The 22,239-nt window shown below is 40.4% G+C and overlaps 1 protein-coding gene across 3 annotated transcripts in view; it reads right to left on the bottom strand.

Moving 5' to 3' along the window:
- Positions 1-2,240: 2,240 nt before the first annotated feature.
- The window catches only part of opn5 (opsin 5), a 59,804-nt gene continuing 39,805 nt past the window's right edge, over positions 2,241-22,239 (bottom strand). For 2 of the 3 annotated variants that reach the window (XM_074616608.1, XM_074616604.1), the window contains 5 exons: positions 15,902-16,072; positions 14,995-15,329; positions 14,624-14,868; positions 12,464-12,526; positions 2,241-7,169 (listed from right to left, as the gene is read on the bottom strand). In XM_074616608.1, coding sequence (XP_074472709.1) covers positions 7,145-7,169; positions 12,464-12,526; positions 14,624-14,868; positions 14,995-15,329; positions 15,902-16,072 — 839 coding nt within the window. In that variant the 3' untranslated portion in view covers positions 2,241-7,144. Of the gene's footprint in view, positions 7,170-9,407; positions 9,999-12,463; positions 12,527-14,623; positions 14,869-14,994; positions 15,330-15,901; positions 16,073-22,239 lie in introns of those variants that run through there. The other variant, XM_074616607.1, reaches the window with a different exon arrangement.

Here is a 22,239-nt window from a genome sequence, read left to right as displayed (position 1 = left end):
TGTCATAGGCCCTTATACACTTTCACAATTAATTTGTATTTCTTATTAATGAGCTGCACCACAGATTAATCTTCAGGTTCTCAGCTTTCAGATGATGTACACCACTTCTCTGTGACGTCTACTGTCGACTTTAATTAACTTCTGAACATCTCCTGTCCCCCGCCCCTCTAAAAAAAGAGGGCGGAATGGTAAGGTGGTTAAATTTTTTATGCTTCAGTTCTATATTTATTTTCAGTTTTGTCATTCATTCTACCAAATCAAATGATTGTAATATAATACTGTAATTAAAATGCTCCTCATATTTAAAGAATTGTCAGCTGTTCAGTTCCACCACTAGGTGCTGCAGCAGGACAACACTGGTTGAGCACCATCTGAAAGTTCATCCTGAAGCCAGATTCACATGAAGGCCAGTTCATTCTAGGCAACAGCCCAAGACTCTCATGTCCCAAGAGACATCCGCCATACTGCTGGCTCGTCCTGCTCTGTTTTCTTAGTTTAAGGGAAGCTCGTTCAATGCCCAGACGCTCTCTCATGCCTGTGATGCTCCCTACATATCTCAGATCAGAGTTAAAGCAGGACATTTTGAAGCTTGACCTACTTCCTTTAACAGACTTGGCGTCACAGGGCTGAGTACAGTAATTGCATTTAAATAACCTGCCGTTCAGTCCGTTCCGTTGATGTTTAAGTCTCAAGTGGCCTCGAGGCCTATTGGCCAGGTGTTGCCTGAGCAATTACTCAAGCAGTAAGACTGGTTTTAGGATTTATCATCCATCTGGAAGGTTTTTCCCACGAGAATAGGCATTTGTTGTCAGCGTTACTGTGTTTCAATGTGCACAGATTCATAGAAACGTTTTAGATGTTTTGTATGTGGTTTCTTACTAGATATATATACATATATATGTATATATATATTTTATTCCTTTTCTTAGCACAATGACTAAATATTGGATGAATCTATGTATGTGGACACCGGAACATGACACGCTGCTGCTATAACAGCCTCCACTCTTCTGATTTCGGAGGTCGTAGCTGGCATCATGTGAAACTAGAAAAACCTAAGGAATCCATTGGTACCAACCATTTCACACTAGCTTGTCAGGAAGAACGCTAAATAACACTACGAAGTGACGCTAAATTAAAAAAAATATAAAAAACAGGCAAGGCTATTTTCAAAGGGGTCCCTTGACCTCTGACCTCCAGATGTGTGAATGTAAATGGGTTCTATGGGTACCCACGAGTCTCCCCTTTACAGACATGCCCACTTTATGATAATCACATGCAGTTTGGGGCAAGTCATAGTCAAGTCAGCACACTGACACACTGACAGCTGTTGTTGCCTGTTGGGCTGCAGTTTGCCATGTTATGATTTGAGCATATTGTTTTATGCTAAATGCAGTACCTGTGAGGGTTTCTGGACAATATCTGTCATTGTTTTGTGTTGTTAATTGATCACCAATATTAAATATATACATACATTTGCATAAAGCAGCATATTTGCCCACTCCCATGTTGATAAGAGTATTAAATACTTGACAAATCTCCCTTTAAGTTACATTTTGAACAGATAAAAAAATGTGCGATTAATTTGCGATTAACTGTTTCAATCGGTTGACAGCCCTAGTTTAAATATATTTAAATACTTTAGATGATAACACTAAACACTGATGCTACTGCAGTAAGAATTTCCGAATGAAAAGTGGGTCAGTTGTTAAACTCTTGAAGCAGAAGTGTCTTTCAGTGATGACGTGGAGAGAATCCATTCACAGGGTTTTCGACTCACGCGAGCAGCTGTGAGATATGCAGCGTAGGAAGTGTGAAACAAAAGAAAAACAAACACATTTCATCTTGACGTATGTGCTTGTCGCACCTTTTATTTGCACTTTCATTCAATACTTTACTGACACAACAGATTTTGCAATTCAGTGCGATATGTGATAGAAACACAGTACTCAGTGTGCAACATGTGATACTCCAAATAGACAATACCGCACTGGAATGATACAGAACAGTTACTGTAACACATATTTGTGATGTGTCTGGACATAAAAATGGCATATTTTATGTGACTTTTCTTTTTCTATCTTGGGAGTCAGTGTGATACAATATGTATATATATATATATATATATACATATTGTTGTTTCCTGAGTCCTGTTAAGTGTGGATCGTCCATCAACGTCACAGTTAGTGAAGAAAATTGTGTAATTATCACAAGCTATTGAAAAGATGTTTGTTAAGCAGATATGTAAATAAAAAATAACATCTCACTTTATTGAAGCCTACAGACACCAATTCACATCAGGAAAGTGCATGACAAGGGGAAGAATTGGGTTATTACACAAGTGAATTGTGATATTAAAATGTTTTAAAAAGTGAATATTTCCCATTAACTTTGCCGTTCACATACTCTTTCGCTTTCACTCATTATCTTATTACAGTACTAAAATACATTTGATTGAATTAATGAAATCACAAAAAAATAAAATATGAAGTAAATGTTAGTCAGGCTGTGAGAGTTTGCTTTCTGAGAATTGAGCTTTCTGACTAAAAAATTAATGATTATTTTCATGTGATTTTCAGAGAATTCAAGAATTTGATGAATCACCACACAAACACCAAAGTTAAGGGTTAGGGTTAACTTTGGTGACCCTAATCCTGTTGGGTTTACGATATACCTCCAAGAGGCTTTTTTGTACGTCTCAACATGTTACGTATACCTGCCAAATTTCATACATCTCGGGGAAACCACAATGAGGGGCTCAATTTTATCAATTTTGTAGGGGGGGCGCTATCGAGCCATTTTGTCACATCCGAGCCAGAGACCCAGAAAATATAAAAATTTTCACCAGTCCTGAAAAATGTGTTCATTTTCAGAGCACCTTTAACCCCTAAAAAATGTGATTCATTTTGTCATAATAATAATAATAATAATAATAATAATAAACGGACCAATTACAATAGGGCCTTCGCCGACCTTCGGTCAATTCTCGGGCCATAGTTAATAAAGTTGAAATAAATTAAGAGAATCAAAGAGAAAACAGTGGCTCATTCTTTTAGTTGCAAAATCTCCAATTTGCGGATTTCTGTCTAAGTGATGTTTCTGCGTCAGAGGCTGTCTGAGTCAGTTGTTTGCATTTTATTTACCAAATTACGTATTCCAGTTTTAATTTGTCCACGGATAAGGGTCAATGAACCGTCTGACTGTCACATGAAATTAACAATTTCAGAAAGGAAATATACTAGACTAACAAAACAAAAGATCCTTATGACATTGACATAGGTATACAAATATTTCCATGTTAAAAAATCTTTTCCACAAGACTGCAAATTTAAGACAAAATATGTACAGGCAGACTTTGTATGGGGTGCCATTAGTGACAAAAATGTCTGTATTCTGCTTTCATTTGTCAGAGAAAATAATGCTGTTTTTCATCTTTATTTTTTACATTCATTTGTTTTGTATATTGTCTTGACTTTATCACTTTGGTTGTTTGCATTTATCTGTAGCTTCTGTCGTAAATCGACAGAATAAGAATATTTGTTCCTACTGATGACATACAGTAGATCTTTAATAACAGTTCACAAACACGTAGTTAAATTTGTTTGAATGTATTTTCCTAAAACAGCTGGGCACTGTAGTTTTTAGAACGACCTTACTCAAAAGGGAAAAATGGTATATTTTTTGGGACTATTTTCAGCTGTGGATTAATACACACTTGGTGAGTACTTCAGGCAGCACGACTGATTCAAAATAAACTACAATGTGTGTGTTCGTGGTAAAGAAGGAACATGTCACCTAGTGCAACAGTGTGGAACATTGATGTGTTTTTAATAGTTTTTGGGCGACAAAAATGGAGCTCTATGGCAAAAAACAACCTAAAAGAGGTTAAATTATATAATGATAAAATATAAAACCATGCTGCAAATTCTAATTAAGTGAAACAGTATATTATATTTAACATGTCAGCGTGATCATTGATTATGTCAATGTGTAGTCACTTCTGTTTGATTTTGTCAAAGACAAAACAATGTACTACAGTTTTTAAATGTGTAAAGATGAAAAACAACAGTAATTTACATTATAACTCTGAGAAAAAGGATTTAAATGCAACTCATTTTTGGCACAAATGTTAAATCCATAAATCCTCATAGACCAACAGACTAGAAACAGACCAAAAAACAACTAACAACCAATACCTGAGATTCAGTTTGATGCCGAACAAGGACATCATTGTAGACTCCATCATCTAACAACAGGTCGGGGCCACTTCACCCTCAGTTCAGGATTTCAAATATGTATTCTGTGAAATCTTAAGGCTTGAATTCATGCGTATGATTATTAACAGAATTGTTAAAGGTCCCATATTCTAAAAAGTAAGATTTTCATGTCTTTTATATTATAAAGCAGGTTTAAGTGCTATATAAATACTGTGAAAGTATCGAAGCGCTCAATATACAGAGAAATACACACAGCCCGTATTCAGAAATTGTGCTTTTGAAACAAGCCGTTAGGTTTCTGCCCATTTGTAATGTCACAAATATACAATATTTAGACCATTACACCATTTTTAAACGTAAACAATCTAAATTTGTCCCAGTTTATTCCTGGTTGCAGTGTATGTTAATGACATCAGCTGACAGGAAGTACACATGGACCCAAACTGTTGCCAGGCAACGCAATTCTGTTGTAATTCCGTTGCAATATCGTTGAAATGCATTTCAGACAGAGGGTAAATACAGGTATATTCAGGCATGCAGTACGAGGATAACATTTTTTAACATTACAGCATGTAAACATGTTCTAGTAGAAACCCAAAATACAAGTATGAAGTGAAAATGAGCACGATATGGGACCTTTAAAAGATTTGACATATGAACTGAGAGCAAACACACACCAACCTGTGTTATAATGCTTTCGATATGCATAAACATTAGTTGTATCAGTCCTGATTCAAAGTACACTGTACAGTGTGCTTACTGGAAAACTTAACGTCAGTTTCCTTTTTGCTTCTACGTCGACATCGACCTTACAAACAAATCACATGACAACATTTGACCCACCGAAATAGGAAACAAAACTTACAAAAATACTCTATCAATTAGCACATCGCTAATTATTGATCATTTAGATGCAAGCAGCAAGTCACGAGGGTCCAAGTAGACTAGAAATATTGGGACAATGCAGACAGTGCAGAACTAAAGCAATACTGAGGTGGTACAAAATGTTTCGGTGCAGCAGTGTTTTACATTTAGTGGGTTTTGTGCAAAGAACATGGGACTAAGGGCTGGCACCACTAGTAGACATCAAGGAGAGGAAAACATGCACATTCTCAAAATTGTTTGTTGTGCTGGGAGCAGATCCCCTCCAACATGTACTTTTTAAAAAATTACTTGCTCCCGCACACACATTTCTCTGCTTTATTAGTCAACGTCATCAGGACATTAAATCACTAGGAGACATGCCTATTAGCTTGACTTAGCAGACCTTTTCTGTGGCTAAAGTAACACCTGTACAATATAATGTAACAATAGCCCTGCAATACATACTTATTTGTGAATTCTTTTGCGAAGATTATTTTGTAAGATTATAGACTGTAAAATGCTGCTGTTGTGTAATATCATGTTAAGTCAATACAATGTACAAACTGTGGCCTCATTGGTGCCATCATTTCTATTGTGTTGGATTGCATCAGAAGTTTTGTAGAAGTGTTATACTATTACATTTATACTGTGTGTATATATATATATTAGGGTTGTCGAGTAACAAGTTAGCCATAATAACGTGTTAACGCCACTCATTTCTTTAACAATTAACTAAATTAAATTGGAGGTCATACCGGGCTCAGTTTTAAATCTAGAGTGAAGGTACTCGTATCAACTCAAAAACCTGAGGAATCCAATGGTACAAACTATGTCATACTAGCTTGTCACGAAGGAGGTTAAAAAAAACCGCTCCAAACTTGCGGTAAAGTTTGCCATGTTATGATTAGAGCACATTTTTTTTATGCTAAATGCAGTACCTGTGAGGGTTTCTGGACTTTATCTTTCATTGTTTTGTTTTGTTAATTGATTTACAATAATAAATATATACATATATTTGCACAAAGCAAGCATATATGTCCACTCCCATGTTGATAAGAGTATTTAATATTTGACAAATCTCCTTTTAAGGTACATTTGAAAAGATAAAATAATGTGCGATTAATCAACATGCGACTAAATTAAAATAATGAATTGCATGATTGTCCATGATTAATCGCGATTAAATATGTTAATCGATTGACAGCCCTAATATATATACTATTATTATAAGTGTCATACTTCAATATATACATTGACTATAATTTATCAATCTGTGGAGTTACTCTATAAGGACTTTTATATTGTGGCATTCCCTGTGGGCAAAATTTTGAAAATTGATTCTCCATCTGAGGATGTTTGTTGGGTTCTTTTGCGTATTGAACTTAGCATTCATGAAATATGGCTTGTTTTATATGTGCAACACCCTAGAACTGAGTGATTCTTAGCTTTGTATGGAGTGCCAAGAGTGCCAAAATTGATTGACAGTCTAGCAGTAGTCAGAAAAGACAGGTCTTTCCTTAGTACAAGCATGTTTGGGCAATATAATGTTAAGATACATTTTTAAAAATAATCTTCTAAATAAAAAAACACAGACTGAAGCACATCGATGACCCACGGTGACCACAGAAAGCACAACACTTTTTTTTTTTAACAATTATTGATGCTGAGAATCAATATATTCTCCTTTAAGCTTTTTTTAGGCAAAAACTAGCTTGCAAAAGCGGGTTTTGCATATTTTGTAAGATTGCTAAAAATCTGTGAAAGTGAAAATGGAATAACGTGGAAGAGTGCTTCTTAAAGCGAACACCATCTGAACAAAGCTCAGTTGAATTTGGTCATATTTTTTTTCCAGTTCTCAAAATGTGACCACATATGTCTTTTGTAAACTGCAGGTTTACAATTTGCACAACACAATCAGTCACCTCTAAGTGTGTACATATGCCTAATGGATGAATTTAGACTTGCAGGTTGCTTGAGAATCCACAAAGTGTCTGACTTACTCTGGTTTGCAGTCATAATAGATGCCAGTCAGGTGTTGAAGACAGTAGGACATGTCCAAACACTTAAGCGTCTGCACAGGGGTGAGTGCTGACACATGGAGGGAAACAAAAGAGGGCTCAATGTGGCAGGTTTACAAAAGGCTCAGCAACACAGTGACAAGTTTCAGCAGCAAAGGGAGCGTCGCCTCACTAGAGGAAGTCTCATACTACCGGAAAATGCAACAAGTTGCGTGGTCATATTTTGTGGCGTTGGTTGTCATGCAAGTGGCTTTCAATCACAGCTGTTATAATGGAGGGTCCAATGGCAACGTGTTCAACTGAAGTATCCCAGAATACCCTGCAAACTCTCTGTAACGTGCACTAGCTGTGAGATTCAGCCAAATGGCGAACATATATAACATAAACTACACTCTGTAACTATGACTGATTGCTTTGACATTGTCTAATACAGTATTTGAAGTAGGTTCAAGTGTACTGATGAAAATAGAGTAAATAAATTCTGTGTTGTCTGGTAGTAAATTTCAGGACACTTGGCACATAGCGCACACCATAGGAATTCAGGAAAAAAATAATTCTTTAAAAATAAAAAGATTCACATCTTGAAGCCAGTATTTATAGTGATACATATACAGTGTATATATATATAAATATATATATATATATTAGGGCTGTCAATGTTAACGCGATAATAACGCGTTAATGCAAAATCATTTTAACGCCACTACTTTATTTAACGCAATAACGTAACTTGCGATATTTAGGTTGTAGCGGGCAGTTTTGAAGCTCCAAACTAATGCTGAATTTTGACGAGGAAAAACTGGCATGGCCATTTTCAAAGGGGTCCCTTGACCTCTGACCTCAAGAAATGTGAATGTAAATGGGTTCTATGGGTACCCACGAGTCTCCCCTTTACCGACATGCCCACTTTATGATAATCACATGCAGTTTGGGGCAGGTCATAGTCAAGTCAGCACACTGACACACTGACAGCTGTTGTTGCCTGTTGGGCTGCAGTTTGCCATGTTATGATATGAGCATATTGTTTTATGCTAAATGCAGTACCTGTGAGGGTTTCTGGACAATATTTGACATTGTTTTGCGTAACTAATTGATTCCCAGTAATAAATACATACATTTGCATAAAGAAAGCATATTTGTCCACTCCCATGTTGATAAGAGAATTAAATACTTGACAAATCTAATCACTAATCACACATTTATCCGTTCAAAATTTACCTTAAAGGGTAAATTTTGAACGGATAAATTAAATAATAAATTAATTAATTTATTAAATTTATTAATTAATCGATTGACAGCCCAATTATATAAATCTATATATATATATATAATAAGCGGAAAGATGGAGGCCGAGGAGTAGCGAGCGTCGGAGCCACTGTCCAGGATGAAACATCGAAAATCCAGGAGTACATCAAGAAGATGGCCCCAGATGATGAGCCGCTAAGTGAATACCTAAGACAGCAGAAACCTGATGATAGTGAAGAGGAAGAGGAGCAGACAACATGGAAGGACAAGCCCCTACATGGCATGTACCACCATCAGATAGAGGAAGTGGCTGATATCAAGAAGACCTACCAATGGCTGGAAAACGCTGGACTGGCAGACAGCACAGAAGCACTAATCATGGCAGGACAAGAACAGACCCTAAGCACAAGGGCCATAGAGGGCAGGATCTACCAAAGCAGATCAGACCAGGATCTACCATAGCAGATCAGACCCAAGGTGCAGGCTGTGCAAAGATGCCCCTGAGACGTCCAGCACATAGTAGCAGGGCGTAGATGCAAGCTGGATCAGTGTACATGGAGAGGCACAACCAAGTGGCTGGGATAGTGTACAGGAACATCTGTACCCAGTACGGACTAGAAGTACCCAAATCCCAATGGGACATACCACCCGAAGGTGGTTGAGAACAACAGGGGCTAAGGTCCTGTGGGACTTCAGGTTCCAGACTGACAAGCAGCTGCTGGCTAACCAACCTGGACATATTGGTGGTTGACGAACAGCAGAAGAGGGCAGTGGTGATAGATGTGGTGATACCAGCTGACAGCAACATCAGGAAGAAGGAACATGAAAAGGTTGAGAAGTATCACGGTTTGAAAGAACAGCTGGAACAAATGTGGAAGGTCAAAGCCGACGTGACCCCCAAACTGGGAGAGTGGCTCCAGCAGATTCCAGGAACGACATCTTAAGCCTCAGTCCAGAAGAGCGCAGTCCTAGGAACCCTAGGACAGAACCCTTTCAAACTCCAATGGTAGAGGAGCCGAGCTTGAGGAAGACACAGATACCACCCCACGAGGGGTGGTATCTGTATATATATATAGGGCTTTTAATCGATATCTTCACTGTTGGTTTATGGATATGTATGTATTGGAATCTTCACTTTAAAACTGAGCCCGCTAAAAATTTCAAATTGTGTTAAAGAAATTAGCGGCGTTAATTTTGTGACAGCCCTAAAATGTATATATATTTATAAGTACTTTGTATATGGTAGTTGCCAAACTTCGGTCTCTCCTGGAAGACGTTCATAGAGTTGCGATCAAGTGTGCACATGAAAAGTGACAGAAACAGTAAAGAATAAATCATTGGATTGTCAGCTTCAGAAAGTTAAAGAAATTGTTGAAAATTGCCGACCATCTGTCGAGCAGTATACCAAACGCCTTTACTCTAGCCACATCTTAACTGATTGTGATTCATGACTTTCCCTTATCTTAACCATACCATAGTTCCATAATATGCAGATATTGCAGAAAAGGAAGAATTTTAAAAACGTTGACACAGGACGTAAGAAAGAAACGTCATTGGACATAATCCGAAGTGCAGAATAGTCCAATGGTGACGTTGGAGTATTGAGTTGTTACTGTCTGATTCTTGATGAACTTGCAGAGTTCAGGGGCTTCATCTAGAATTTAATGAAGAAACTTGCATCATGATGAGGAAATGTTCACGCCGCTCAGGGCTTCACTTGTCATATGACCTTTACGTGCTGTAGTATCTCAGGTGTGATTATAGCAACCACAACATTTCTCCAATAAAGTTAACCCAGGTGAACCTGAGCCACTGCAATGTCGGACTTTCCATTAGCACATCCCTGAGCTCCTTTAACAAATACTAGGTCTTCATCCCTGTTTGCCTCCACTTGAGACTTGTGAGCGAGCGGTGACCTTTTGATTTACTCTGATGCTGCAGGCTGGCTCTTTCATTTTGACTTCAGACGGGTTTCGTCGCACTCCAACCACTTCATTCCAGCTAACCCTGCTGTTGAACTCTCTCTCAGCACTCGCAAACCTCCCTGTGTGTCAACAGACAATCAATCCCCCTTAATCAAAGTCCCACCTTCAACCCACTGGATGACATTCTGAAAAAACGTGGTCGAGCACCTTCAAGCACTAGTTTATGAGTCATGGAGTGAAGGTGTGCAAGAAAGATGTGCACAATATTTTTTTTATATATATTGCTTATCCTCATTCCAGAAATGTGGATAAATGAACATTAAACATTAATTAAAAAAAACAGTTAAATAAATATAAATGAGACCCCAGGTGTGTGCAAAGGCAAAATGTTCAACCAAGTAAATGTTAACTTTAAAAAGAATACTTTAATGTTTTTTGGAAACACACTTATTCGCTTTCTTGCCGGGAGTTATAGATGAGAAGATCTGTGGGAGACTCAACTGATCGCTATGACCCGCAAAGCAAGGGCTGATGTGATACGCGTAGACAACCGAAGGCATCGGTAGGCCACGTTTCTGTAGCTAGCTTGGTTAGCTTGTTGATTTGAACTGAAGAAAGAGACGCTTAAAACGACAGTGAAGAAGCACATAACACAACTATCCTTGTAAAGAGTAAAACATTACATGTCCCTTTTAAATTAAAAAGAAAATACCACTAATTTGTGAGGAAAATGTCTTTATTCTTTGATTTTTGGGTTGCTGGATAATAAATAATTCCTGACAATGACTGATATATTTGACTTCATGCTGAAAATCAAATATTTTACTTTATTAATTTAGATATTTTCCAAAGTAAAAGTCCCTAGAAGTGTATTATTAAACTTTTTCCCCATGGTCTAGTGCTAAAAGAGTTAACAAAAATAGCAATAAATTGTAATATTGAATCGCAATATTTGTAGAATCGCATATCAACATACATATCGAATCGGCACCCAAGTATCGTGATAGTATCGAATCGGGAGATAGGCGTATCATCGGGGTTTTTTTTAACTTTTGATATGGCTAGGCTAGCTGTTTCCCCCTGCTTCCAGTCGCTATGCTAAGCTAAGCTAATTGCCCCCCTGTCTCTAGCTCCAGACTTAACACACACAGACACTCTGGTATCAATCTTCTCATCTAACTTTAGGCAAGAAAGCGAATGAGCATATTTACCAAAACGCCTAACAACTATTATAATGGAAAAAATGAAGTTATTTCTGGCTATGGCAAAAAAACAGACATACAACAATAAATAGATGAAAGAAAATGGTCCCTGAATCAACCAGAATTGTTTGTGTACCCATGGCAAGTGTAGGTTTGGTAGTTAGTTAGAGAATGACATTTTCATTCGTTTCAAAAGAAACAAACTGAATGCTTTCGCAAGTATAAAGTGCACCGTCTGAGTCTCGGTTTTCGCCGATTTGAGTCACGTAATGTCTCCTCGTGTGCAGTGTAACAGCTGATAAGAACATTAGCTGGTGCGATTCAGTGCTTTTTGAGATATATTCACGGTATACAAGCCACAGGTGTGGGAGTACAAAAGACAACAGCCTGTACAAACAGTAAAAAATACACCCAAACCTGTTTTGACATGGCTCACGTCAGGTTGATTTTTTTCTGCTTTAATTTGCAAGTTTGGGTTTAGAAAATATATTGAAATTTTTTGGTGCAATTTCGTAAGATTTGGATTCACAAAAAAAGTTATAGCTCTTAATTTGACTGCACTTTGGTTGTTTGAACTTCTCATGATTTCAAACCTCAGTGGAGCCGTGTTATGAGAACAACTATGTAGTAAGTCATGTCTGTATAACTATGTCTGTAATACCGGAAAAACAAAGTCAAGAAGCTCACACGACACGTCACTGGTATGTTGCAACCGCTGCAAAGACAACGTGTGTGTATTCTGAGGAAGGAGGGAGGTGGGGAGCTGTGGGAAGCACATGGAGATCCAGCGTGGGTGTAAAAAAAAACACAAGCAGCGAGAGAGACTCGGGGGAACCACCGGCAACAAGGGTGAGCTGTTGATGATGCCGTAGCAGGTGTGACAGGCAGCGTGTGATCAGGGTAAGTGTAGGGCACGTAGGGCGGGAAACAAGGCAAACTGTCCGAAGTAGGAGAGGAAAAAAGGTCACGCAGTCTAAAGTGTCTTGTCTCACCTCTCGATGTGAGCTTCTTTGGCTGGCGGAGTGTCCTTTAACGAGCCGGAGATGGCGTAGAACCTGCAGGGACGTAACAAAAACAGGAACATCGGTGAGGAGCTTTTATTTTTTCCAACACTTAAAGGTCCCATATTGTAAAAAGTGAGATTTTCATGTCTTTTATATTATAAACAGGTGATATATAAATACTGTGAAAGTATCAAAACACTCAATCCATGGAGAAATACACACAGCCCGTATTCAGAAACTGAGCGTTTGAAACAAGCCGTCCATTTGTGATGTCACAAATCTACAATATTTAGACCATTTCACATTTTTTAAACCTAAACATTCTAAATGTGTCCCAGTTTATTTCCTGTTGCAGTGTGTGTGAATGTCATCCGTTGACAGGAAGTAAACATGGACCCAAGCTGTTTCCTAGCAACGCAATTCCAATGCAATTCCATTGAAATGCACTAAAACGGAGCGCTTCAGACAGGGGGTGAATACAGGTATATTCGGACAGACAGTATCAGAAAAATAAAGTTTTTTTTTAACATTACAGCATGTAAAACATGTTCTAGAAGAAACACAAAATACAAGTACGAACCTGAAAATGAGCATGATAAGGGACCATTACAGCTAAAGTGGACATGCTGGTATGAAACCTGAGGAATCCATTGGTACCAACCATGTCATACTAGCTTGTCGGGAAGGAGGCTAAATAACACTCCAAACTTGGGTGGTGAAGACAGTAGCACATGTCCAAACGCTTAAGCGTCTGCATGGTGGTGAGTGCTAACACATTGCTCAATGTGGCACGTTTTCAAAAGGCTCATCGCCTCACTAGAGAAAGTTTCATATTACCGGAAGATGCAACAAATTGTGTGGTTATTTTTTTAACGATTTTGGTATATATGTGTTAGGGTTGTCAAATTTAACGTATTAACTGGTATCATATGAAACTACAAAAACCTAAGGACTTCATCGGTACCAACCATGTCATACTAACTTGTCAGGAAGGAGGCTAAATAACGCTCCAAACTTGCGCTAGATTTTGGCGAGGAAAAACTTAACCCTCGTTAACCGATTATTAACTGTTAACCGACAAGATTTGTGCCTCGCATGCAGCGGTGCGCCAACTCTATTGTACGAGCATGACAGACAACTGAGTCCCCAGTTCACCGTACGGGAGCGTTAACCTAGCAGCCACGGTGCTTCGTGTAGTGTCGCGGACATGCAGCCACTTTCTCAGTAAAAGTCTCCACCGCACATTTAATTTAGTTTAGCAGGTTGTCCGCTGTGTCTGCCCGACGTCACGATACTCCGTCTGCCCGGATTAACTTTAGCGATTGTACGACAAACAGTGTGTGTGTTTGTGCTACGTTAGCATCTGTAGCCCTGCTGGTAGCTTCGTGCTCACACACATACAGTCTGTCAGCGCAGCGTAACTTCAGCGAGTTTTTTCCGACAGACCGTGTGTGTGTTGTCGGTGGCGTTATAGCTGTGAACGTAGGTGTAGCAGACAGTATGTGTACAGTTTATTTGTCGGTGAATAAATGCTACGAGGCCACAACTCCTCCGCTCAAGCGAGCAATAGACGGGAGCCAACTTCCTGTATCTGTAACTACGGCTCAGACTCTCTTAAGGTGGGCCAGCTTTTCTCCTGAAAGTGACGAGTTTTTCTCAGCTCTTTATTAATTATTAACATTTCTTTTAATCATTTTAACCGATAACGTTAATCTTTTAAATTGCTTAATGTCGGTTAACGGTTAAACGGTTAATTATTAACATCCCTAGTTCTGGACAATATATGTCATTGTTTTGTGTAAATTGATTTCCAATAATAAATATATACATACATTTGCATTAAGCAAGCATATTTGCCCATGTTGATAAGAGTATTAAATACTTGACAAATCTCCCTTTGAGGTACATTTTGAACAGATAAAAAATATGCGATTAATTTACGATTAATCTGGATTAAATATTTTATTTAAAATCATGATTCTCGATATTTTCTTACAGCCCTAGTAGCCACACAACTAATGAATCAGCCAGTGTTTATGAACCATGAATGAAACAGCTGATGCCGCTAATGCTATGCTACGCTAATGTTATGCTTCATCAAAAGTTTCACAGGGATACAGACTAAAAAAGAAAACTGCTCTGTTTTACCTCGACTTTCTAAAAGGCCTGCGTTTCTTCAGGGACTTAAAACAGGAGGACTTTGCGCAGGAATTCTTCAAGTCCAAGACCTGGTAGATGATGGGGTTGTACATGGCTGAGGACTTGGCCAGCAGCGTGGGAATGACCGACACGGGGATGGGCACCGAGTCCGGTTCGCCGAACGCCGACACCACTGACACCACCGCGTAAGGGATCCATGCAATCAGGAAGCCGGCGCAGATCAGCATTGCCACCTGGGAGAGGATACAAAGCAATATTCAGACAACACTATTCCTTTTTGAGTCATTTCTTTTTTCTCTTCTCCACTTTTCTCTCTTTGTCCTGCACTTTTTTTCTTTGCCTCCCACCTCTACCCTTACCTTTGTCAGTTTCATCTCAAGGTTGTGGCTGTTTTTGATGCGGGCGTCAAAGTGCGATATCTCCTTCGCGGAGGACTTGACCTTGAAGATGATCATGACATAGGAGAAGACGATGATGCCCGTGGGTAGGACGAGACAGAAGAACAGGATGGCCATGACGAAGCACTGGCCCGACACGGAGGCCTGCGCCAGCCACCAGTCCAATGTGCAGGAGGTCCCGAAGGGCTCCGGGGCGTAGTTCCCCCAGCCGACCAGGGGCATGGTGGCCCAGAACGCCGCATACACCCACACGAAGACCAGGCACAGGAAGGCGTGGTGGCGTTTTAGCCATGTGCCTACAGGAAGAGGGAAGGAAAAGACTTGTGGTGAGAGAGACGACAGAAACTTAATTTGCAAATTCAATGAGGCTGGTTGACAATGTGCAAAGAAGGTTTAAACTAAACCTGGGAGGGGTTTAAGTTGTGTGCGCCTGCTTTCTGCTGCTTTGTTGAGTGCAGTTGCATAAGAACGGTGTGTCTCTGAACTATAATAATTTCAGCAGGGGAGAGTGGGGACGAAAGTAACACCATTTGTTCAGCCTCAGTAACCCAGTGGTTGTTTGTGGTAGATCTCCCAAACTTTGATAAACGGTACCCTAATCGCGGGTCCCAACCAACTTTACTGTCTTTCAGAGGCTGTATTGGGTTCAGTTTTAAAGCTAAAGTGAAAATACTGGTACCATATGATACTAGAAAAACCTAAGGAATCCATTGGTACCAACCGTGTCATACTAGCTTGTCATGAAGGAAGCTAAATAACGCTCCAAAGTCAGGCAAGGAAAAACTGTTACATAGTTGTGTGCAAGACCAGGCCAAAACATTCCCTGTTTGACATGATGCATAACATTCGCAACCCAAACCTGACGTACCGTAACTGAGATGGCAGATCTTGAGGTACCGGTCCAGACTGACCACGGTCATCGTGATGAGGCTCCCACAACCGAAGAAGAAGCCCGCCCAGCCGTAGAAACGACAGCCCTCCCAGCCGAACAACCAGCGGTGGGCGAAACAAGATACGACGAAGAAGGGCTTTCCCGTCACTGCAAGGACAGAGAAGGGGGAAGGACGAAGATGACGAGGAGGAGGGAGATAAAAGAACGAGATACAAACAGGAAAGGGAAGGATAAAAAAGAGGAGTGGGAGTGAGTGGGGTTGCAAAATGATTTGATTATAAGGTTAAAGGCTTATTCTCCACCTCTCACCATCTCCACAACCATTTATCCAACACAGATCACCTACAGAACCAACGTTTACTCTGTTATGTGTAGGCAACTGGCAGCTAGTATTCCTCAACAGTGCAACTAACGGCTTCTACAAGTGCGATGAAACGTATGATTCCATTCCATGTTTTTGACAAAATATTTCATCAAAACCATTTTTCTTTAAACTTGAATAAAAATCAAAAAACACAGGAGACCGGTGTTTGTGTCCCATGTGAAACCAAAAGTCAGAGTTGATTTATTTGTCCCGTAACTTCCGCATTTAAGTTACGGCACTTCCAGAGTTATTTAAACTCAAAACATGATCTTTTCTTCAAGCTATCTTCAGTAGTTTTTGTCACGTAACTTCCATACATAAGTCGCGGCACTTCCGGTGCTTTTTTAACTCAAACCGCGAACTTTTCCTCAACCTAACTAAGTCGTTTTTTGCCTAAGCCTAACCAAGTCGATCTATTCCTAAACCTAACTAAGGAGTTTTGTTGCCTAAACCTAACCAAGTCGATCTATTCCTAAACCTAACTTAGTAGTTTGTTGCCTAAGCCCAACCAAGTCGATCTGTTCCTAAACCTAACTAAGTAGTTTGTTGCCTAAGCTTAACCAAGTCGATCTTTTCCTAAACCTAACTAAGTAGTTTTGTTGCCTAACCCTAACCAAGTCAATCTATTCCTAAACCTAAATAAGTTGTTTTATTTTGAAAAGACTGGAGCGGCAACTGACACGTGCATCACGTGTTGCTGGACATTCGTAGGAAAAAGCATGAAAAATACGTTGTTAAAAGTGAAGAAAAAAAGGGAAATTCGTGTCTATGTACATGAATCAAATAAATTAAATTTCGTAACTATTTCACGGACTGCCGTGAGACTGTGTTCTATAAACATACTGTACATATATACATTTTAGGGCTTTCAAAGTTAACGTTATAATAACGCATCAACGCAAAAAAAACGCCAATCATCAAAGCTAGAGAGAAGATACTGGTCTCAAACTTAAAAACCTGATGAATCCATCGGTACCAACCATGTCATACTAGCTTGTCGAAAAGGAGGCTAAATAACGCTCCAAACTTACACTAAATTTTGGAGAGGAAAAACTGGCACGGCCATTTTCAAAGGGGTCCCCTTGACTTCTGACCTCAAGGTATGTGAATGTAAATGGGTTCTATGGGTACCCACGAGTCTCCCCTTTACAGACATGCCCACTTTATGATAATCACATGCAGTTTGGGGGCAAGTCATAGTCAAGTCAGCACACTGCTAAATGTAGTACCTGTGAGGGTTTCTGGACAATATTTGTCATAATTTTGGGTTGTTAATTGATTTCCAATAATAAATATATACATATGTTTACATAAAGCAGCAAATTTGCCCACTCCCATGTTGAGTATTAAATACTTGACAAATCTCCCTTTAAGGTACATTTTGAACAGATAACAAATTTGCAATTATTTTGTGATTAATCGTGATTAACTATTTATAGATACATTATAAATATATAGATATATAGATAGATAGATAGATAGATAGATAGATACATCGATAGATAGATAGATAAAATAACAAAAGAGCCTTTCTCCTTTCCCAGAATATTCAAAGGAGACAAAGCAGGACTACATGTGACAGCGCTTGTGACAATGTGTGACTAGTGCCTCATTACTGAACATCATAAAAAGGGAAGTGACATCTACACAAAGCAATACTAGTAATTATTGTATCAAAGCTTCCTTGAAAGGTCACAGTTGTGTCTTAAGTGTGAATGCTATGGTAGCTATGGTGTTGTCATTGGACCAGCCTTATCCTTTATGTTGGATATATAGCCTTCACACAACAACAAGGGTTCTTGACTTCAACACAAGGCTCCAGTGTAGTCGTTATTGCAGCAAGCCACCGTGAATCTCTGATTGTCGATGTTGTGTTGTGTGTCAGATGTGGACCCTCGTCCTAGAGAGCAGCACAGGGCCAAGAGCCATGTGGCATACCAAGCCCGAGCGGCATTTAAAAGGGATAAGCATCCAAACCCCTCAAGGCAAGTTTGCATGAGATGCGATGAGCCAAGACTTTTTCTTGGAATCACTGGAAAACCCAGCGGGGCATGCACACACAGTCGCTCACATGTTTCGGAGACTTAACAGTATTTACTGATTCTGAGTCATGGCAATAACGGCGAAGAGACTTTCAAGCTCTTCAAATCAGGCAGTTGTTTTGTTTGGCCTTTGGCTTGTACAGCACGGAAGCAGCAGAAAGGATTATTGCATAAATGGAAAATACTGGATGTACAGAGCTGAAATTTGGCACTCCCACAGTCGGATCTAACCCGGTCACTCCCAGCAAGCACGCACAGTTTGTTTGGGGGAGCAACTGACTTGATGGATTCTTCCTCCCACTTCACTAAGGGCTTGTTACATTTTTCAAGATTCACTCCAGGGTTTCTTTTACATGTATTCAATAGGTGAAGATTACTAACACGGCATGCAATATTATGAAAACAATAGGGCTGTCAAATGATTAAATTATTTAATCACAATTCATCGCACATTTTTTATCTTTTGAAAAATGTACCTTAAAGGGAGATTTGTCTAGTACAGAATTTAAAGCAGCACTCGGCAGTATATTTTTGGCATCATTGGGTAAAAATTCCATAATAACCTTTCAGCATATTGTAATTCACGTGTTCTGAGAGATAACTAGACTTCTGCACCTCCTCATGGCTCTGTTTTCTGGCTTTAGAAGATATAGCTCATGACGGAAGACTTTGACCAATCACAGGTCATTCCAGAGAGAGAGAGCGTTCCTATTGGCTGTGCTCCGGTACTTGGCGTTCCTTCAACAGATTTTACAATGGCGGCCGCGACACAAACATTCTCATTTACAGCTAAACCGTGCACTACAAGATGATTCTGGGGCCGCTACAGTTGTAGCGTTGGCCCATTTGCGACAGCCGGCTCGACCGCAACGTTACCACGATACGATAACGTTTCCTGTCCGCGACAAGTTAGCATGCAGCTTTAGCCGTGATGTCTAACTCTGCTTTTCCTGTCAATGTGTGAAACCCAAAGTGTATCCTTCCTTTACTGGATGTATAGTGTTTACCATGCTGGATTTAACATGTTACCACGCGGATCCTCCGCCTTTTTCTACTTTATCGTTTTGGCTGTGTTTGTTTTGGTTGACGGATACGGACTTCAACAATAAAAGCGGTAACTTCCTTCAATCTCCGCATAGACTCAAATGAAGCAAATATGTCGATTCTGGCATTACAAAAATCCACTTCAAAATCGGAAAAAAAAAAAAAACGCAATGTTTTTTCCCACTTCTAATAAATAGTGCATTTGTAGGGGCCTATTATATTTTGCTTGGTGGTGACACAAGGGGAAAGTTTACTGTTAGCAGATTAGGATTCATCCTCAGGGGTCATCAACAAACACAACGAATTTCATTGAAACGGGGCCACCAGGTTCTACTTGCCCTCAAAACCTCCACCAGTGGTTCAGCAACGAGGAGAGCTGCTCCCTGTGCAGTATCATTAAGCCTACAACACATCCTGTCAGGATGCAAGACTGCACTGATCCAAGAGGCGCTACAGATGGCGGCATGACAAGGTCCTGAGGAAGCTGAAGATTCTTGAAACCTGCAGGCAGGAGACAAACACCATACAGCCTCCTGCAGGGAAACAGCTCGTCCAGTTTGTCAGGCCTGGAGGGGGCTCCGAAAACACCTGCCCAAGGGGCACCATCAAGGCTTCACTCCCCTGGCAAGGAGTGGAGCATGAGAGTCGAACATCGGAGCACAGCTTCAGTTCCCTAGGGAAATAACACGTCTCTCCGCCCCGACATTGTCGTATGGTCCAAGGCTTCCAAGGCTTCCAAGGCTTCCAAGTCTGTCACCCTCATTGAGCTCACCGTTCCATGGGAGGATGGAGCTGAGGCTGCCCACGAACGGAAGAAGGGGATGAAGTACTCAGATCTGACTGCTGAGTGTAGGGAGGCGGGCTGGAGGACCACCATCTATCTACCCCGTGGAGGTGGGGTGCCGGGGCTATGTCTGCGTAATCAACCTCACGGCTACTCCGCGTGATGGGAATAACAGCGGCGAAACTCCAGCGGGCGCTCAAAGAGACTGGCAGCGGAAGCAGAGAAGGGGCAATTTTTGGCTGTGGTTGAGGAGGAAGGATAGGAGTTGGGGTACCGGTTAACCCGAAGGCCAGTTGCAGGGAGTGGGAGGGAGACGTCCCTTCCACTGCTCCGCCACCAAGAGACGTACCGGGTGTAATGCCCGGTTCAGACTACACAATATCAGCCCGATTATAGCCCGACACGGCCTTCGTAGGGGATCGGGAACGATAAATGAGTGTCATGTGCGAAAATCGATCCTCTTATCTCGTGTAGTGTGTCATAGTACACGACAACTGACGCCACTTCTGGGACGCCCCACGACACCCCGAGGAAAAGTCTAGCCTGTCAGAATTTTTCGTCTTGACACACCTAGTGTGACATCTCCAACGACGTGTTCCTTGGTGCTCTCTCCAGCGCGCAGTCGCAAGTCAGGTCACTTGGTAATAAACAAACATGGCGGTAAGGAGGAGGGATGCCAAGTTTGCTGCTGTCAGGTGGGACAACGAAACTGACTGAAGTATGGACAGCCCATACCGTCCTCTCTGTGCCACCCAGGAGCGCATCCACAACCCTGTTTTCTTTCTTTACTTTTTCTTTTCGCAACACAAGACCACCAGCATCACACACAACGCTTCTGTCGCCATGATTGAGAGTTGCTTCAACCGCCTCCCCGATGATGTCTGAACTCGCGCATGATCGTGGAATACGACGTGCCATGATTGGTCGTGCTCATACGTGTAGTCTTGCCAGTCACCCGACCAAGACACTGCAAGAGTTTATGGCGCTGGCATCGTCAGATCTGACATGGTGACGGCAGGCAATGTCCAGCAGGTAGCAACACCCACCTGTATTTCTAATGAATTGGTCCAGTGAAATTACTGAATGCTTAAGAAAAGATTGCCAGTCACTACAACGCTTAGAAAAACATCCTCTGGGAACCATGAATGTTCATACCAAATTTCATGGCATCTGGTCCGTAGATGTCAAGACGACTTTCTCTGGACCAGAGTGTCAGATGGACACACGGTGCCAACTAAATCAATCAGCTGAATGACCTCCATCATCTTTAAGTCCCCCGGGGCAAAAACTAATTTCAATAATGGAGAATATTCATAATGGTAATGTGTTTGGCCCCTCTTGATCCGGATGCTGTCTGTTACGGATGCACTCCTGGACAAGATAAGGTTATTGTCAGCTCCAAATATCACTGCTACTTGTATTTATTTTGAGCAGTGTTTTGGACTTGAAGAAGCAGCAACTTGATTTGAGATATAATTTAGACGCTTTAAAATATTGATTTATTATATTACAATTTTCATGATGATGAAGAAGAGCACAACATGTCCTTCTGAATCCCACTAAAGAGCTTAATGAGAGAACAGGTCAACCAGGGGAGGATTAGTGAGGATTACAGCACTGAAGGTGACATCAAGTGTTAAACAAGGTGGAAAAACATGTAATTACATGATTCCAGTTGCATAACGCCTAAAACTCATTTTTAATATCCAAACATAATTTGTATAGACTTTCCAATTGGAGTTATTTTAATATATGTGTAGGTATGTTTGTATGGCATGAAGGTAACATCCATTCAGTCATGAGAGTTAAACCCATAGCATTTTTATTAAACCTGTCTGACCTGACTTTCAATGGATTTCATAAGCAGTTATAAAATTGTAGAATTTCATGTATGACCAAACCAGAGGAAGGTACACGCAGGAAGGACTTAATTAACTGTTCGATAACTTTGCCGAGGCATGCCGTGATTTCTCCCTCACCATCACCATAAAAAAGACTGTAGTGTTGGGTCAAGATGTCATTGCACCACCACCAACGATCACCATCAATGATGCGACCCTGACATCAGTGGATACTTTCC

Source organism: Sebastes fasciatus, chromosome 18, assembly GCF_043250625.1.
Source record: "Sebastes fasciatus isolate fSebFas1 chromosome 18, fSebFas1.pri, whole genome shotgun sequence".
Classification (NCBI taxonomy): Eukaryota; Metazoa; Chordata; class Actinopteri; order Perciformes; family Sebastidae; genus Sebastes; species Sebastes fasciatus.
The sequence above is the reverse complement of the archived record's forward strand: the minus strand, read 5'-3'. Positions and strand labels throughout refer to the sequence as shown.